This window comes from Cetorhinus maximus, chromosome 5, assembly GCF_964194155.1.
Source record: "Cetorhinus maximus chromosome 5, sCetMax3.hap1.1, whole genome shotgun sequence".
Lineage (NCBI taxonomy): Eukaryota > Metazoa > Chordata > Chondrichthyes > Lamniformes > Cetorhinidae > Cetorhinus > Cetorhinus maximus.
In genome coordinates, this window is record NC_135883.1 from 141518302 (window position 1) to 141536288 (window position 17987).

At 43.2% G+C, this 17987-nt stretch overlaps 1 protein-coding gene across 1 annotated transcript in view; it reads right to left on the reverse strand.

The window, feature by feature from the left end:
* ak9 (adenylate kinase 9) overlaps positions 1 to 17987 on the reverse strand; it is a 359309-nt gene that overhangs the window by 311167 nt on the left and 30155 nt on the right. The window contains exon 6 of the mRNA XM_078542572.1: positions 8304 to 8416. Within this exon, the coding sequence (XP_078398698.1) occupies positions 8304 to 8416 (113 nt within the window). The remainder of the gene's footprint in view (positions 1 to 8303; positions 8417 to 17987) is intronic.

Below are 17987 nucleotides of genomic sequence, written 5' to 3' on the forward strand. Positions count from 1 at the left end.
GAGAGGCTGCTGTAGTCTTGCTAGCCCCGCTGCACCTCAGCGACTGTGAACCACTGGAGGTTGAGCAGAGAGGTTCAAAGGACTACAGAGAGCCACACTCAACCTTAATCAGCAACGGCAGAGCATGCATGGATGGCCCCCTGGATCAAATGATGACTCACTGTGATCCCTCCACAATGCTGTCTGCTGGAGGTTCTCCTTCTGTGGGATGGCAAAAGGACACCTCCCCATGAAAGCCTGGATGGAGGTGGCAGAGGCGGTCAATAGCCATGGGGCTGTATATAGGACTTGGTTACAGTGCAGAGAAAGGATGGATAACTTATATGTCTGCAAGGGCGAGTAAGGAAGCTATCAATGTGCTCGTACACAAAAGGCAGACTCAGCAGCTTGATCAGAGATTTCTGGGTATGTGTTCAGATCTGCAAGTCCACACACTGTCAATAACCTCAACTAGGCATCGTCAGTGCAAGAGATGGACAAGGCACCTAGTGACTCTGCAGCTGCAGTAAGCAGGGAGGGCTATTTGGCAATTGAGCAGCAGCTGTCTGCATCTGGGGGCTTGTCTCAGGGTACTGCTGATGACAGTGGCTCCCCTGCCAGTGACACCAGCATCTCAATGTGCAGTCACAAAGGAGGCTTCTGCCACTAGGCAGGAATCCCTCACAATGCCAGATGCTTCACAGCTTCAGACAGAGGTCATCCATCATCATCCAGGTCAATGGGGGATCAAGATCAGCAGTCTGCTTGGAGTGCAGCTGGCAGTGATAGAGGACCATCTCGGCACAGCACCTGTAAACGAGTAAAACAGGGGCCATTACTGGTGCTTGCTGCTTATATAAGGCTGAGAGCGGTGCTGTTGGCCTGTCCTTTATTAAAGTTCTTACTTTTTATATGATGTTTGCTTGTTTATGCATGGACTGGGAACCAACTTACATGAATAGTGGTTGCAATGCCCTTAGCAGGCTTATGGCTCTCTCCACAGTTGCTCTGGTGGAGGCATGGCTAGCTTTGTACCTCTCTTTTGTCTGGAGGCTGTGGACACCTGCTGGTTGTTATAAGCCACCTCTTTAATGGGTACCCCTTGTCGCTTATCAACCAACCATGCAGTGGAGCAGGAGGCAAGAAGGGCCATGGCACTTGGGAATGTCTGAGGATGTAGGCATCATGACTACTCCCAGCATACTGCACACAAACCTGCAGGATGCCCTGACGGCGATCACAGGCAGGTAATCTGCATGTTCAAAAAGAGTGAAAATCTTTCCAATTAACAAAAGCCCCTGGCAGGCCCGCAGGCACCCTAACGGCCACATGTGTGCAATTGATGACCCCCTGAGTTTTAGGAAAGCCCACCATTGTCCCAAAGCTTCTCACTCTCTCAGCTTGGCCCTCATCATCAGTGGTGAAACTGTCCTGAACAATGTGTCCATCACAACTTTAATACAACGCTACTTTTAAACCCCATACTAGCCCCGAAGGTTAGAATATATATTTAAAATGGTGGATTTCAGAGATGCCAATGCTGGAAATCCACCAAAAAGCAGAAATTTCTCATCCCTGGATAGAGCAGACAATTGGTTTCTAAAACTTCCTACGCTGGTTGCATCACTCTAGAGAAGCCCTGCCAGTGCTCAAAGCAGGTGACACAATTTGCGGCGGTCTGCTATGTGCTTCACAATGTCACCATCATGATGGCACAGTCCTTGCCACCAGCTATAAGGCAACTAGCTGAACAGCAAGGGAAGAATGAGGACGAGGAGAAGGAGTTAGAGGGAAATGAAGGGAGGAGGCAATCCAGACAGCCCTATCTTGGCTGAGCTGCCCATAAAAGCATTATCTGGCTGCAACATCAATAGACAACCCCAATTCCTCAGTCACCAACAATCCCATACCTTGCCTTTACTCTCTCACAGAACGTCATAGTGTCTGCTTGGCCACATTGCAAAGATAAAAGCCAACGTAAAATAAATATTCCAAATTAGATTTTTAAATTAAAGCATGCCATTTTCCATACAAACATGAACTAAATCACCTTTGTGAATTCTTTTAATGCCTTTGCCTGTCCTTGTCCTTCTACACAGTGCTATCTGCAGCACAGGTGGTGAAAGGATGCTAATTATCAGTAGAGATGACAGCTGACCTTGGACTACAACCTCGAGCAGCTCTGCGTGTAGAAGACCCTGCTCTAGACTTCACCCTCAGCCTGGGTGACAAAAATCCAGGTTTGCTGACTGTCAGGCAAAAAGGGCAATGGCAGGATGTCAATGGTGGGAGGATGAATGCTCTCATCCTAAGAGAGTGTGGCAGGTTTGTACTCAACTCAGGCAACGTCATTCCCCTGGCATGCCACCTCAGCAATCCTAGTAAACTGTTGGAGAACTGCTGTGACACCCTGCAAGATTCTATACATGGTATCCACAGCCATAATGGCATCAGTCTTCAGCTGGTACAATAGAAAAGCTTGCACAGCAGAAAGCAGACCTTGCCTGATAGAAGTTTGAGCTTACGCTGCAGCACCCAGACATTTGGTGGCTTGTGCTGCAATGGAAACCGAGACATCAGCCATCACATGCTGCATTATGGTGGAGTCCATAAGTATGCTAATGGCTTTGGTGACCACCTCGAGTTGGGCCCCAAGCTCTATTAAAAGCCTTGAGCAAAGCTGGTGCCGGTCTCCTTTTGCTCCTTGACAACAGGCTTTCTGGCAGGGCTATGAATGCATCAAGTATTTTGTTATGAACACTTTGGGGCAGGCTACAGAAGAAGGCTGATGGGTATGTATGAGTACTTTGCAGTAGAACCTGTACGTGATCTTGTCCTCTAGCACCTTTGCTACCTTTTCCCATGCCCTGGCTACAGGTGACATGCCATGTGTCTCACCATGTGTAGATCATGCCTGTAAGCAATGCTCTAACTAGGCACAGTGTCAATATCTGAGCTGGGGCCTGCATGAACAAAATTGAGTGACTTTTATCATCAAGGTTTTTATCATCATAGCCTGCTTGTTCTCCCACCACTGCATGGCCAGGGTGCTGCTCATAGGTATCTGAAATGAGAAAGGCACAATGATGGGGTTGTGTTGAGGAATGTGAGGGGAAAGTAAGAGGCGCATACTTATATCAACTGCAGATTTTAAATCGGGGGGGGGGCGGGGGGGGGAGGGGAGGAATTGTGGGATGAGGAGTAAGTATGATGTGAAAAGGAGGATTAGGTACAAGCATACTGCCATCTTCTACCACTTGAGCCCTGCTCAGCGTCATTGCAACACCAATGATGGAGAGTACCATCTCCTACATGGGTGCAAAGACAACCAGCCGCTGTCCCCCTTGGTTAGCACTTGCTGCCTTTGGTTGTGCGGCACCTCGTCCTGAAAGAGCGTGAAGAGTGTCAGCGAGTGTAGTGCAATCTAATTGGGTGATGTGGCTGTCGCAGTGAATAGTTGGCAGAGTGTGCAAGCTGTGAGATGTGAGTGTGAAGCTTGCAGAAGTGCTAAGTAGGTGAGGGTGGTGTTTCTTTTTTATTAAGAACATACAAATGAGCAGTAGTAGACTATTCAGCCCCTCAGGCCTGCTCCTCCTCTGTTCATAGGAGGAGGGTGTAGCTGGTTAGGCCTATCCCTAACTGCCCTTGAAAAGGTGGTGGTGAGCTGCTTTCTTGAACCGCTGCAAGCTATGTGGTGTAGGTACACCCAGAGTGTTGCTCAAAAAAAGGGAGTTCCAGAATTTTGGCCCAGTGACAGTGAAGGAATGGCGATATAGTACCAAGTCAGGATGGTGTATGGCATGGAAGAGAACTTGTAGGTGATGGTGTTCCCATGCATCTGCTGCCCTTGACCTTCTAGGTGGTAGAGGCCGCAGGTTTGGAAAGTGTTGTCGAAGGAGCCTTGATGAGTTGCTGCAGTGCATCTTATAGATGGTACACACTGCTGCCAAAATGTGGTGTGGGAGTGGATATTTAAATATTTAAGGTCATAGATGGGGTGGCAATTGAGCAGGCCACTTTGTCCTGGATGGTGTCAAACTTCTTGAGTGCTGTTGGAGCTCCACTCATCCAGGCAAGTGGAGAGTATTCCATCACACTCCTAACTTGTGCCTTCTAGATGGTAGACGGACTTTGGGAAGTCAGGAGGCGAATTACCTGCTGCTGATTTCCTAGCTTCTGACCTGCTCTTGTAGCCACAGTATTTATATGTCTGGTCCAGTTCAGTTGCTTTTTTTTTTTAAAATTCATTCATGGATGCGGGCTTTGCTGGCTGGGCCAGCATTTATTGCCCATCCCTAGTTCCCCTTGAGAAGGTGGTGGTGAGCCGCCTTCTTCAACTGCTGCAGTCCATGTGGTGTAGGTACACCCACAGTGCTGTTAGGAAGGGAGTTCCAGGGTTTTGACCCAGCGACAAGTGAAGGAATGGTGATATATTTCCAAGTCAGGATGGTGAGTGGTTTGGAGGGGAACTTCCAGGTGGTGGTGTTCCCATCTATCTGCTGCCTTTGTCCTTCTAGATGGTAGCGGTTGTGGGTTTGGAAGGTGCTGTCTGAGGAGCCTCAGTGAATTACTGCAGTGCATCTTGTAGATGGTGCACACTGCTGCCACTGTGCGTCAGTGCTGGAGGGAGTGAATGTTTGTGGATGTGGTACCAATCAAGCGGCTGCTTTGTCCTCAACGGTGTCCAGCTTCTTCAGCGTTGTAGGAGCTACACTCATCCAGGCAAGTGGGGAGCATACCATCACACTCCTGACTTGCGCCTTGTAGATGGTGGACAGGCTTTCGGGAGTCAGGAGGCGAGTTACTCGTCACATGATTCCTAGCCTCTGACCTGCTCTTGTAGCCATAGTATTTATATGGCTAGTCCAGTTCAGTTTCTAGTCAATGGTAACCCCCAGGATGTTGATAGTGGGGGATTCAGTGATGGTAATGCCATTGAACATCAAGGGTCGATGGTTGGATTCTCTCTTGTTGGAGATGATCATTGCTTGACATTTGTGTGGCGTGAATGTTGCTTCCCACTTGTCAGCCCAAGCCTGGATATTGTCCAGGTCTTGCTGCATTCGGACATGGACCACTTCAGTATCTGAGGAGTCACAAATGGTGCAATCAGCAGCAAACATCCCCACTTCTGACCTTATGATGGAAGGAAGATCATTGATGAAGCAGCTGTAGCTGGCTGGGCCGAGGACACTACCATGAGGAACTCCTACAGTTATGACCTGGAGCTGAGATGACTGACCTCCAACAACCACAACCATCTTCCTTTGTGCTAAGTATGACTCAAACCAGTGGAGAGTTTTCCCCGATTCCCATTGACTCCAGTTTTGCTAGGGCTCCTTGATGCCACACTCGATCAAATGCAGCCTTGAAACACTAGTCTTAGACTCAGTTTTCCTTACAACTGAACATGAAATTCTTCATGTTACGATCACTGTTGCATAGAGGCTCCTTTACTATGAGGTTATTGATTAATCTTGTCTCATTGCTAATTACCAGGTCCAGAATAGCCTGCTACCTGGTTAGCTGTAGGACTTACTGCTCTAAGAAATTGTCCCAAATATACTCTTTGAACTTATGTTCCAGGCTACCTTTGCAAATCTGATTTGTCCTTTCCACATGTAGTTTAAAGTCAGCCATGATTATTCTGGTACCTTTATTACACATCCCATTTATTTCTTCCTGTATATCCTGAGCTACAGTGTAGCTACTGTTGTGGGAGTAGTTTATAGGCCCCCCTAAGTGACCGCTAACCTTTACTATTTCTTATCTCTACCCAAACTGATAGTACATCTTTCTCTTTTGAGCCAACGTCATCTCTCACTATACTTAAAAGAGCTTTTCCAAGCTTCACCATCTTTCATGTCAAATACCCTTCTGGAGATGGTCATTGCCTGGCACTTGTGTGACATGAATGTTACTTGTCACTTACCAGCCCAAGCCTCAACACTATCCAAGTCTTGCAGCATGTGGACATGGATTGCATCAGTATCTGACGAACCATAAATGATGCTGAACATTGTGCAATCATCAGCAAGTATCCCCACTTCTGACCTTACGATCGAGGGAAGGACATTAATGAAGCAGCTGAAGATGGTCGTCACTGCCCCGAGGAAATCCTGCAACAATATCCTGGCATGATTGACCTGCAACAACCGCAATCATCTTCCTTTGTGCTAGGTATGACTCCAACAAGCAAAGAGTTCCCCCCTCAGATTCCCATTGACTCCCAGTTTTGCTAGGGCTCCTTGATGCCACACTCGGTCAAGTGCTGCTTTGTTGTCAAGGGCAGTCACTCTCACCTCAAGTTCAGCTCTTTTGTCCATGTTTGAGCCAAGGCTGTAATGAGGTCAAGAGCTGAGTGGCCCTGGCAAAACCCAAACTGAACATCAGTGAGCAAGTGATTGCTGAGTAAGTGTCGCTTGATAGCAGTGTCTACGATCCCTTCCATTACTTTGCGGATGATCGAGAATAGACTGAGGGCGCAATTGGATTTGTCCTTTGTGAACAGTGCACAGATGAGCAATTTTACACACTGTCAGGTGGATGTAGCAGTCCAGTGTTGTAGCTAGAAGCCAGGATATTTTTTGGGAACATAAGTCTTCAGCACTACTGCTGGAATGTTGTTTGGGCCCACAGCCTTTGCAGTATCCAGTGTCTTCAGCCTTTTCTTGAAATCATATGGAATGAATCCAATTGGCTGAAGACTGGCATCCATGATTCTGGGGACCTCAGGAGGAGACCGAGATGGATCATCCACTCAGCACTTCTGGGTGAAGATGGCTGCAAATTCTTCAGCCTTTCCTTTTGCACTGATGCGCTAGGTTCCCCCATCATTGAGGGTAATTATGGAGCCTCCCCTTCCTCCTGTTAGTTGTTTAACTGTCCACCACCATTCATGACTGGATGTGGCAACACTGCAGAGCATGCTGCTTCTGTTGTTTGGCATGCAAGTAGTCCTGTGCTGTAGCTTCACCAGGTTGACATCTTATTTTAGGAATCCCTGGTGCTGCTCCTGGCATGCAGCCTTCATTGAACCAGGGTTGATCCCCTGGCTTGAGAATAATAGTAGAGTGGGGTACATGTTGGGCCATGAGGTTACAGATTGTGGTTGAATACAATTCTGCTGCTGTTGATGGCCCACAGTTCCTCATGGATGTTAAGTTCCAATAGCTGCTTGATAACAAAGAGAGAGACCAAGTCTTTACTTCTCCAAACAGTTTTATTCTGATGACAAAAGTCCAGATAGCTTGTCTCACTTGTTTCCCCTTTATATTCGCAACTGGTGAAGTACTTAACTGTCAGAGTGTTAAGTGGGTAATTGTAAGTTAACAAGCTAACCGTTTCTTTCCTTCACAATGGATGCCCAGTTTTGAGTTGCCATCTGTTCAAAATCTATCATATTTATCAGAGTGACATACAACACGATGGAGGGTATCTTTAACGTGAAGACAGGACTTCGATTCCATAAGAACTGTGCGGTGGTCACTTTCATTAATACTATCATGGACAGATGCATCTGCAACAGGTAGATTAGTGAGGTAGAAGTTAAGTAGGTTTTTCCCTCTTGTGGGTTCCCTCACCATCTGCTGCAAACCTAGTCTAGCTGCTATGTCCTTTAGGACTCGACCAACTGGGTCAGTAGTGGTGCTATTGAACCACTCTTGGTGATGGACATTGAAGTTCCCCACCTATTCATGTAAAGCCAAGGATATCTGATTGAAAAAGATTCTTGGTAGGTCAGTGATGGGGGTGTGGTGCATTGAGAAGCACCTGAGGCTGTGAGCTATCAGCCACTTTGACATTCTATTCGAAAGATCTAATGTTATCAGGCTCAGTCATCATTGACAGCTTAACCCAAATACTTACGCCAAGAGGACGAGCAAAAAGATATGCCAGGAGGAGCCTGCAGAGGTAGGGAGTGCCGAAGCCATGAAGGGATTTGAACACAAGGTTGAGAATTTTAAAGTGGCGGTATTCACGGACCATGAACCGATGTAGATCAGCAAGCACAAGGATAATGGATGAATGGGATGGTGAATCAAGATTCAAGCAGCAAATGAGCATATGTTTAAGGATGGAAGATAGGAGGCAGGTATTGTGAGAGAGAGGCTAAGACAGCGCTGGAATTATTAAGGCTGAAGAGAACAAGTGCGTGGATGAGTCTACAATGGTGCAAATCGTCCATCATACTTAACATGCTTTCAGGGAAGTTCAACACAGTATTTTGTTATTTATCAACCAAATGCAATAACATAATTGTCATTTTATCACAATATTACTTTATTCAATAGGTTAAATTAATAATAGAGATGTCCTTTTACCTTAATATTAATGATGAAGTCAGGCTTTAGATTCATATTTTTTATAAGCTGTATCTGCTCTGGAATATTCAAGTAGTTCTCAGACAGAGTAGGAAATTCACATAAAACGTAGCCTAAAAAGAGTGGAGTGTTGTTAAATAGCACTTAAGAACATAAAAAATAGGAGTGGGAGTAGACCATTTAGCCCCTTGAGCCTGCTCCACCATTCAAAAACGATAATGGCTGATCTTCTGCCTTAACTCCACTTTCTCGTCTGCTCCCATAATTCTTCCCCAAAAGATAAAATCTATCTCTATCAGTACCTTGCATAAACTCAACATCCACAATCCTCCGGGGTAGACAATTCCAAATATTCAGAACCCTCTTCAGTGAAGAGATTTCTCCTCATCTCAGTCCTAAATCACTGATCCCTTATCCTGAGATAGCATCCAGTGTTCTAGATTCCCTAGCCAGGGAAAACAACCTGTCAGTGTCTATCCTGTCAAGCCCCTTCAGAATCTTGCATATTTCAATGAAATCACCTCTCATTCTTAACTCCTGAGAGCATAGTTCTGACTTGCTCAGTCTCTTGTCATAGGACAACCCTCTCATCCCAGGAACTAATCTAGTGAACCTTTGTTCTACTGCCTCCAATGCAAGTATATTCTTCCTTAGATATGGAGACCAAAACTGCACCTAGTACTCCAGATGTGGTCTCCCCAAAGTCCTATACAATTGTAGCAAGATTTCCATTGTCTTGTATATTAATCCCCTTGCAATCAAGGCCAACATTCGCACTTGTACCTGCATGCTAACTTTGTGTTCCTTGTAAGAGTACATCTAAGCTCTGAATCTTAACACTTAGAAGTTTCACACCTTTTAAAAAATATTCTGCTTTTGTATTCTTACAGCCACTTTACACACCATCTGTCATTTGTTGCCCACTCACTTAACCTGTCTATATCTCCTTTCAGCCTCCTTGTGTCAACCGCACAGCTTACATTCCCACCTAGTTTGTCTCATCAGCAAACTTGAATACATTATACATGAGGCAATTCTTGCTAATTCTGGTGAATATAGAACATACTCAGGGTATGTTAATAAAGATGTTTCTTAAAAGCAGAAAAAGACAGTATTTCCATTAACCTATATAAAAAAAGTCTGAATTTGCTGCAGTTTTTGATTTCTCGGGTGTCCTGCCTCCATCAGGTTTTTTTAAAAGAAAGTTTCACCTTATATTTAATATATTCCTTTTGGGGAGCCAAAACCATAAAAAAGACTGCATGTAGAACATTTGATTACTTCCTTAGCTTGAACTTATGCAAACTCCTCCAGGAAGAACTTTCTTTTCTTTCTTCCCCATCTCAGAGGGTTTGTCACTGCTAGATGCATGGATAGAGAGTTTCATTTTGGGGAGGAAAAAAAAAGATTTTCAAATGCATTTGATTTGCAATGGGAGATGAACTGTGACAACTACTAGAGTAGGCATCAAAGGAGGTATCTCAGATTACTTTGTATCACAGTACTTCAGTTCCCTTTTGGTATGACATGTGGATCTGCTGCATCATCTTCCAGAACTTGGCCTTGTGTTTATTATGTCAGCATCACCTCTCCTTTCCCACTCTACTTCTCTATCAACTGAAGAACCTCATCCCCTTTCCACAGCACTTTCCTACGCAGTTGCAGGAGGTGTAACACCTGCCCCTTTACCTCCTGCCCCTCGCTGTCCAAGACCACAAAAACTCCTTCCAGGTGAAGCAGTGATTTACATGCACTTGCTTCAATTTATTTTACTGTATTCACTGCTCACAATGTGGTCTCCTCTACATTGGGGAAACCAAACTCAGACTGGATGACCTCTTTGCAGAAACCTCTGTTCAGTCCGCACGCATGACCATGACCTTCTGGTAGCTTGCCATTTCAATTCATTACCTTGCTCTCACACTCTCATTTCTGTTCTCAGCCTACTGGCAATGTGCCAGTGAACATTCAAATTAGGAGGAGTAGGCCACTCGGCCCCTCGAGCCTGCTCAGCCTTTCAATAAAATTAAGGCTGATCTGACTGTAACCTCCTGCCTACCCTCGATAAGCAAGGAGATGAAAAGTTATCAAGTAACTAGGGTCCTAAATCTTAACGGAAACTACGAAGATATGAGGCATGAGTTGGCTAAGATAGTTTGGGGAATGTCGTTAAAAAGCATGATGGTGGATAGGCAATGGCTAATATTTAAGGAACGAATGTATGCACTGCAACAGTTATACATTCCTTTCTGGCACAAAAACACAACAGGAAAAGCAGCCCAACCATGGCTAACAAAAAGAAATTAAGGATAGTATTAAACCCAAAGAGTCATATAAAGTTGCTAGAAAAAGTAGCAAGCCTGAGGATTGGGAGCACTTTAGAATTCAGCAAAGGGGGACCAAGAGATTGATTAAGAGGGGAAAAATAGAGTATGAGAGTAAACTTGCAAGGAACATAAAAGCAGGCTGTAAAAGCTTCTTTAAGTATATAAAAAGAAAAAGTAGTGAAGACAAATGTAGGTCCCTTACAGTCCAAAACGATGGATTTATAACAGAGAACAAGGAAATAGCACAGCAATTAAACAACTACTTTAGTTCTGTCTACACGGAGAAAGAATCAAATAATTTCTCAGAAATACTAGGGAACCAAGGGTCTAGTGAGAAGGAGGAATTGAAGGAAATTAGTATTACTAAAACAGTAGTGGCTGGAAAAATTAATGGGGCTGAAAGCCGATAAATCCCCAGGATCCAAAATCTACATCCCAGGGTACTAAAGGAGGTGGCCATGGAAATAGTGGATGCGTTGGTTGTCATCGTCCAAAATTCTGTAGATTCTATAGAAGGTGGTAAATGTAACCTCGCTATTTAAAAAAGGAGGGAGGGAGAAAACAGTGAATTACAGCCAATTAGCATTTTCCATTCTACAGGGGTTCAATTTATTCTGGGTAATGATACAGCTGGATCACAAACATGGGTGATGCTTATGGTAGTTGAGCAGCCTGTAGAAGTGTTTTCAACAGAGGTGTTACAGAAAGAACATCCTGCATTGTTTCCTGATTTTGTTATAACAAGATCAAAGGTTTGTAGGGAAGAACAAGAAAAACAAGACAAGCAGGCAGGTCAAAGGCAAGGAGGTATCAAAATCCAATTAGCTGGCACTGTTTGATAGCATTGTTCAGGAGGAAAGAATATAGGACAATTCAGCTGAAATGTTTATCTCAAGGAGGTTAGTGGAGTTACAGAAAAATGATTTTCAATTAAAGCAATTATATCAGAAAGTTTATTCAGAAACAGAAGCAAAATGTATTCCAGTATGTTATTATCTTCAGGGAGATATTTTAATGAGAAAGTGGAGGTCGGATCATGTCTCAGGAAATGAAAGCTGGCGGGAGGTGTATTAGATTGATATCCCACTGGAGTATAGAAATGAGATTCTGGGGGATTGCTCATGAAATTCCAATGGGGGACGTTTAGGAAAACACAGGAAAAGATAGAAGTATTTTTTTTTGGCCAGGATTGCATAGGGATGTAGTCAAATTCTGTAGAACCTGTTATACATGTCCATAAAACCATAAGAAATAGGAGCAGAAATTAGGCCATTCGGCCCATCGAGTCTGCTCCGCCATTCAATCATGGCTGATAAGTTTCTCAACCCCATTCTCCCACCTTCTCCCCGTAACCTTTGATCCCTTACCAACCAAGAACCCATCTATCTCGGTGTTAAATACGCTCAATGACCTGGCCTCCACAGCCTTCTGTGGCAATGAATTCCATAGATTCACCACTCTCTGGCTAAAGAAGTTTCTCCTCATCTCTGTTCTAAAAGGTCTTCCCTTTACTCTGAGGCTGTGCCCTCGGGTCCTAGTCTCTCCTACTAACGGAAACATCTTCCCCACATCCACTCTATCCAGGCCTTTCAGTATTCTGTAAGTTTCAATCAGATCCCCCCTCATCCTTCTAAACTCCATCGAGTATAGACCCAGAGTCCTCAAACGTTCCTCATATGTTAAGCCTTTCATTCCTGGGATCATTCTCGTGAACCTCCTCTGGACCCTCTCCAGGGCCAGAACATCCTTCGGGGCCCAAAATTGCTCACAATATTCTAAATGTGGTCTGACCAAAGCTTTATAAAGCCTCAGCAGCACATCCCTGCTTTTATATTCTAGTCCTCTCGAAATAAATGCCAACATTGCATTTGCCTTCCTAACTACTGACTCAACCTGCAAGTTAACCTTAAGAGAATCCTGGACTAGGACTCCCAAGTCCCTTTGTACTCCAGATTTCTGAATTCTCTCCCCATTTAGAAAATAGTCTATGCCTCTATTCTTCCCGCCAAAGTGCATGACCTCACACTTCCCCACGTTGTATTCCATCTGCCACGTCTTTGCCCATTCTGTTAACCTGTCCAAATCCTTCTACAGCCTTCCCGCCTCCTCAATACTACCTGTCCCTCCACCTATCTTTGTATCATCTGCAAACTTAGCCAGGATGCTCTCAGTTCCTTCATCTAGATCATTAATGTATAAAGTGAAAAGTTGTGGTCCCAACACTGACCCCTGCGGAACTCCACTAGTCACCGGCCGCCATCCTGAGAAGGACCCCCTTATCCCCACTCTCTGCCTCCTGCCAAACAGCCAATCTTCTATCCATGCTAGTACCTTGCCTCTAACACCAGGGGCTCTTATCTTACTGAGCAGCCTCCTGTGCGGCACCTTGTCAAAGGCCTTCTGGAAGTCCAAGTAGATAACATCCATCGGCTCTCCTTTGTCTAACCTACTCGTTACCTCCTCAAAGAATTCTAACAGATTTGTCAGGCATGACCTCCCCTTGATGAAACCATGCTGACTTTGCCTGATTTTACCATGCACTTCCAAGTATTCTGAAATCTCATCCTTAATAATGGACTCTAAAATCTTACCAACGACCAAGGTCAGGCTAATCGGCCTGTAATTACCCGTCTTTTGCCTCACTCCCTTCTTAAACAGGGGGGTTACATTAGCAATTTTCCAGTCCTCTGGGACCCTCCCCGACTCCAGTGATTCCTGAAAGATCACCACTAATGCCTCCATCAAGTAAAAGGAAAACCACAAGCAGTAATTAAACCAGCACCTTTAATCCCAATACCAGCATTTAAAGAACCTTTTACCAGGGTCATGATTGATTGTGTCGGACCCCTCCTAAAACTAAAAGTGGCAATCAGTATTTACTGACAATAATGGATGTGTCTACCATGTTTCCTGAAGCGATACCTTTAAGAAATATTACAACTAAGAAGATTGTGTAGGAGTTAATTTTTTTTTTAAAACAAAATATGGTTTACCTAAGGAAATACAATCAGATCAGGGGTCAAATTTCATGTCATGGCTATTTAAGGAAGTAATGAACAGTTTGGGAATAAAACAGTTTATTATCCGGAGTCACAAGGAGCTTTGGAAAGATGGCGTCAAACTTTGAAAACTATGGTGGGAGTATACTGTCAGGATTAACCACAGGATTGGGATACAGGAATTCCAATTCTGTTATTTGCTATTAGAGACACTCCTAATGCGTCGACTGGTTTTAGCCCTTTTGAACTAGTTTATGGTAACGAGGTAAGGGGACCACTGAAATCGATTCATGAGAAATTGGTGGGTCAAAATTCAGAAACTACTCCCCTGGATTACATATCAAATTTCAGGGAAAGATTGAACAGGGCATGGGAGTTAGCTAGTGAACATTTAAAGATATCACAGCAAGTGATGAAAGTGAAGGCAGATAAAGCTAAAATTCGCAGCTTTGTTTCTGGAGAGAAAGTATAGTTTTGTTACGAGTACTAGGTGATTCATTAAATGCAAGATTTAGTGGGCTTTACAGGGTTGAAAAGAAATTAAGTGAAGTAAATTATGTAATAAGTACTCCAGATAGAAAAGATGCATATGGTGTGTCATGTAAATGTGCTTAAAAAGTACATTGTTCCTCTTCCTGTCAAAGAGGTATTAGTGATAGTGGATGATAAGAGGTAGAAGTGCAGAACTCTGAAATTGATTTTCCTCTAATCAAATTGTATAATGAGGGGGTGCTTGAAAATTTAAATGAAATATTGAGTTACCATCCAAACAAGTGTCAAAGTGATTTCGAAAGCTATTGCAGACACAAACCTATTTGTGAAAATAAGTTGAGAAAGACATATTTAGCTATACATGATGCCTTGGTACAAGTTTCAACTTCAATAAGGCAACAAGCTTATAAATTAAATTTGGCAAAGTTATCACAAGTACAAAAAGAAATTGATTTCATGCTTCAAAATGATATCATTGAGTCTAGTTGAAGTAACTGGAGTTCGCCTATTGTATTGGTACTGAAGCGGGATGGAACACAAAGATGGTTGTGGACTAAGAGTGAATGCGGTGACAAAAGCGGATTCATATCCTATACCACAGTTGGAAGATTGCATCGAGAAAGTGAGGCAATCGAAATTTATCACAAAGATTGACTTGCTAAAAGGATATTGGCAGGTAGTGTTGTCGGAGGGAGCAAAGGCGATATCAGCTTTTGTAACACCAAGTGAACTATATCAGTTTAAAGTCATGCAATTTGGTATGAAGAATGCACCTGTGACATTTCAAAGGTTGACAAACAAAGTAATTGTGGGTCTAAACAATTGTGCTGTTTATATTGAAGATCTAATCATTTTCAGTCAGGCATGGGAGGAGCATTTACAGCATCTGGAAGAATTATTTACTGGACTACAAAGAGCTAATTAGATGATGAACTTGGCTAAAAGCGAATTTGCAAAAGCGCAAGTTACGTATCTAGGCCATACTATTGGACCTGGTAAGATGGCTCCGAAAGATGGAAAAGTCAAGGCTAGTGTGGATTTCCTAGTGCCTATGACAAAACGAGAAGTTGAGATTTCTGGGCATGAGTGGGTTTTACCGGAAATTTGTACCAAATTTTAGCCAAGTGGTTGCTCCACTGACTGAACTATTAAAAAGGAACAAGAAGTTTCAATGGACACTGGAGTGTCAGAAGTCATTTGATAGTTTGAAAACTGTATTAGTTATGACACCAGTTTTGGCAGTACCCAATTTAGCAATTTAAGTTGTCTGTTGCAAGCGATATAGGCATTGGGGCTGTACTGTTACAAGATGACAACAGTGGAATTGAAAAACCGATAGGGTATTTTTCATGGAAGCTGAATGTACAACAGAGAAGGTATTCAACAATCGAAAGAGAGAGACTTGGGTTTATTGTTAGCATTGCAGCATTTTGAAATTTATGTTGCAAACAATTCATCAGAAACAATTGTTTATAGAGACCATAATCCTTTAAGATTTTTGGACAAATATCGAGACAAAAGTGTAAGACTTTTCAGATGGAGTCTATTATTACAGCCATTTAATCTACGGATTATACATATTGCTGGAAGAGAGAATCTGTTCACAGATGCATTAAAGAGTTTGAAGCTTAAAGGAAAATTGGACATTTTTTTTTAAAAAACCTGGAAACTGAACTGGATGTGTGCGTGTGCGTGCGTGTGCACGCTAGTTAATTGGATTAAAACCAGCTATTCTGGGTGCTTTCACGTATAGTAGTTTTGAGATGTAACCAGGGAGGTAGAGGTACATTTGCATTTTGTTGAATAGAGCATTCAAGAGTGGGAGTGAAATCTTACACCTAGCTAGAAGATACCAAGCAAGAAGATACCAAGCAATATGTTTATATTATTAATAAAATTGGTACTATGAAAGGGGGTTTTATTGTTAGAGGAGGCGGAGTTCAAAGGGCCTGGTGATACAATGAGAATTTACATTCAAAGGGACGTGCTGGGTATAACAGAAAGCAGTTTTGTGTGCGCAGAGCAAAGGCATGTAACATCAAAGCAGCTGTAAGCCGACAACTACCCGCAAAGGGACCAAAGTGAAAGGAGTCTCGTTTTAAAGTTGTAAGGTGAAAATGCTTTGCCTGGTGTCTGGTTAAGTCTATGGGTTGTTGTTGCCTTAGTGAAGGTTAGTTTGCGATTTTGTTAAAAGTTATGACAGTAGTAATTTGTAGCCATGTGTATATGTATAACTTGTGTAAATTAATAAACGTCTCATGTAGTTTGATATAAAAACCTCTCAAGAACTGGCAGTCTGATTCCTGAATTTAGAGCTGCAACTCGAAACATACCACTTGAAAATATAGGTTATGGCAGTTGTTTAAAGTTTCCCCTCTGGAATTTTAAATAACAGCGTTTACTAACTGCTGGGTCATAACTGCTTCTATTGCATTTACATCCTTCCTTAAATAAGGAGGCCAATACTTTCATGTATAGTAGTTTTGAGATGTAACCAGAGAGGTAGAGGTACATTTGCATTTTGTTAAATAAAGCATTCAAGGGTGGGAGTGAAATCTTCTCCAAATATGATCTCACCAGTATGCTGTACAACTGAAGCATAACCTCCCTACCCCTGCATTCAATTCCCCTCGCAATAAACGATTACATTCTATTAGCATTCCTAAATACTTGCTGTACCTGCATACTGGCCTTTTGTGATTCATGCACAAGGACACCCAGATCCCTCTGAATCTCAGAGCTCTGCAATCTCTCACCATATGGATAATATGCTTCCTATTTATTCTCCCTGCTAAAATGGACAATTTTACAATTGCCCACATTATACTCCATTTGCCAAATCTTTGTCCACTCACTTAAGCAATCTATGTCCCCTTGTAACCTCCTGTGCTCTTCACAACTTAATTTCCTACCTTTGTGTCATTGGCAAATTTAGCAACCATACCTTCGGCTCCTTCATCCAAGTCATTTGTATAAATTATAAGTTGAGGCCCCAGCACTGATCCCTGTGGCACACCATTTGTTACATACTGCCAATCAGAAAAAAAGACCCATTTATGCCTACTGTTTCCTGTTAGCAAGCCAATCTTCTACCCATGCCAATGTTAGCACCTACACCATGAGCTTTTATTTTCCCACGATAACTGTTGAAGACCAGTGCAAGCTGGAAGCAAGTACCTCATCTTCCAATTAGGCACTTTACAGCTTTCTGAACTCATTGAGTTCAACAAGTTCAGACCATGAAATCCATTTTGTAGTCTATCCCCCAAATGCCAGTCTGCATCTTGTTCTCATGTTTTGCTTTCAGACAGCGCTAATCTTTATTTGGCTATTAACACCTATTCTGGACTGATGCTTTGTTCTTTTACAGCTACCATTACCACTCTTTGCCTTCTGTTCCATTACATCTTTGTCATTTAATCTCCCAGCTCTCAAATCTATCCCTGACCTTCCCTTTTGCTCCCCTTGACCCTCACTCTCATCCTCAGAAATGGAGATAGAAATGTGATTGGTTTTGTGCTATTGAAAGAGTCAAAACGTGAACTCTGATTCTCTCTCCACAGCTGTTGACAGACCTGCTGAGTTTTTCCAGCATTTTCTGTTCTATTTCACCTCTTTCCTCCTATGGGAGTTCTACCTACAAACCATTCTGCTGATCAAAATTGTGGAGGACACAACAAGCAACCAGCAGTTGAGAAATTCTGCTTGGCAAATAGAGTTAGGCACTCTTGCCTATCCAGCCACCGGGGGTTGTTTTCAACTTAGGGCAGGATAAGTGCATGGGCAGGGCAATGCCCAAACCATGAAGAAAGTGAGGCCTGACTAACGTGATAGCAACAGTCTCATTTTATTTTTTTAATGATGTC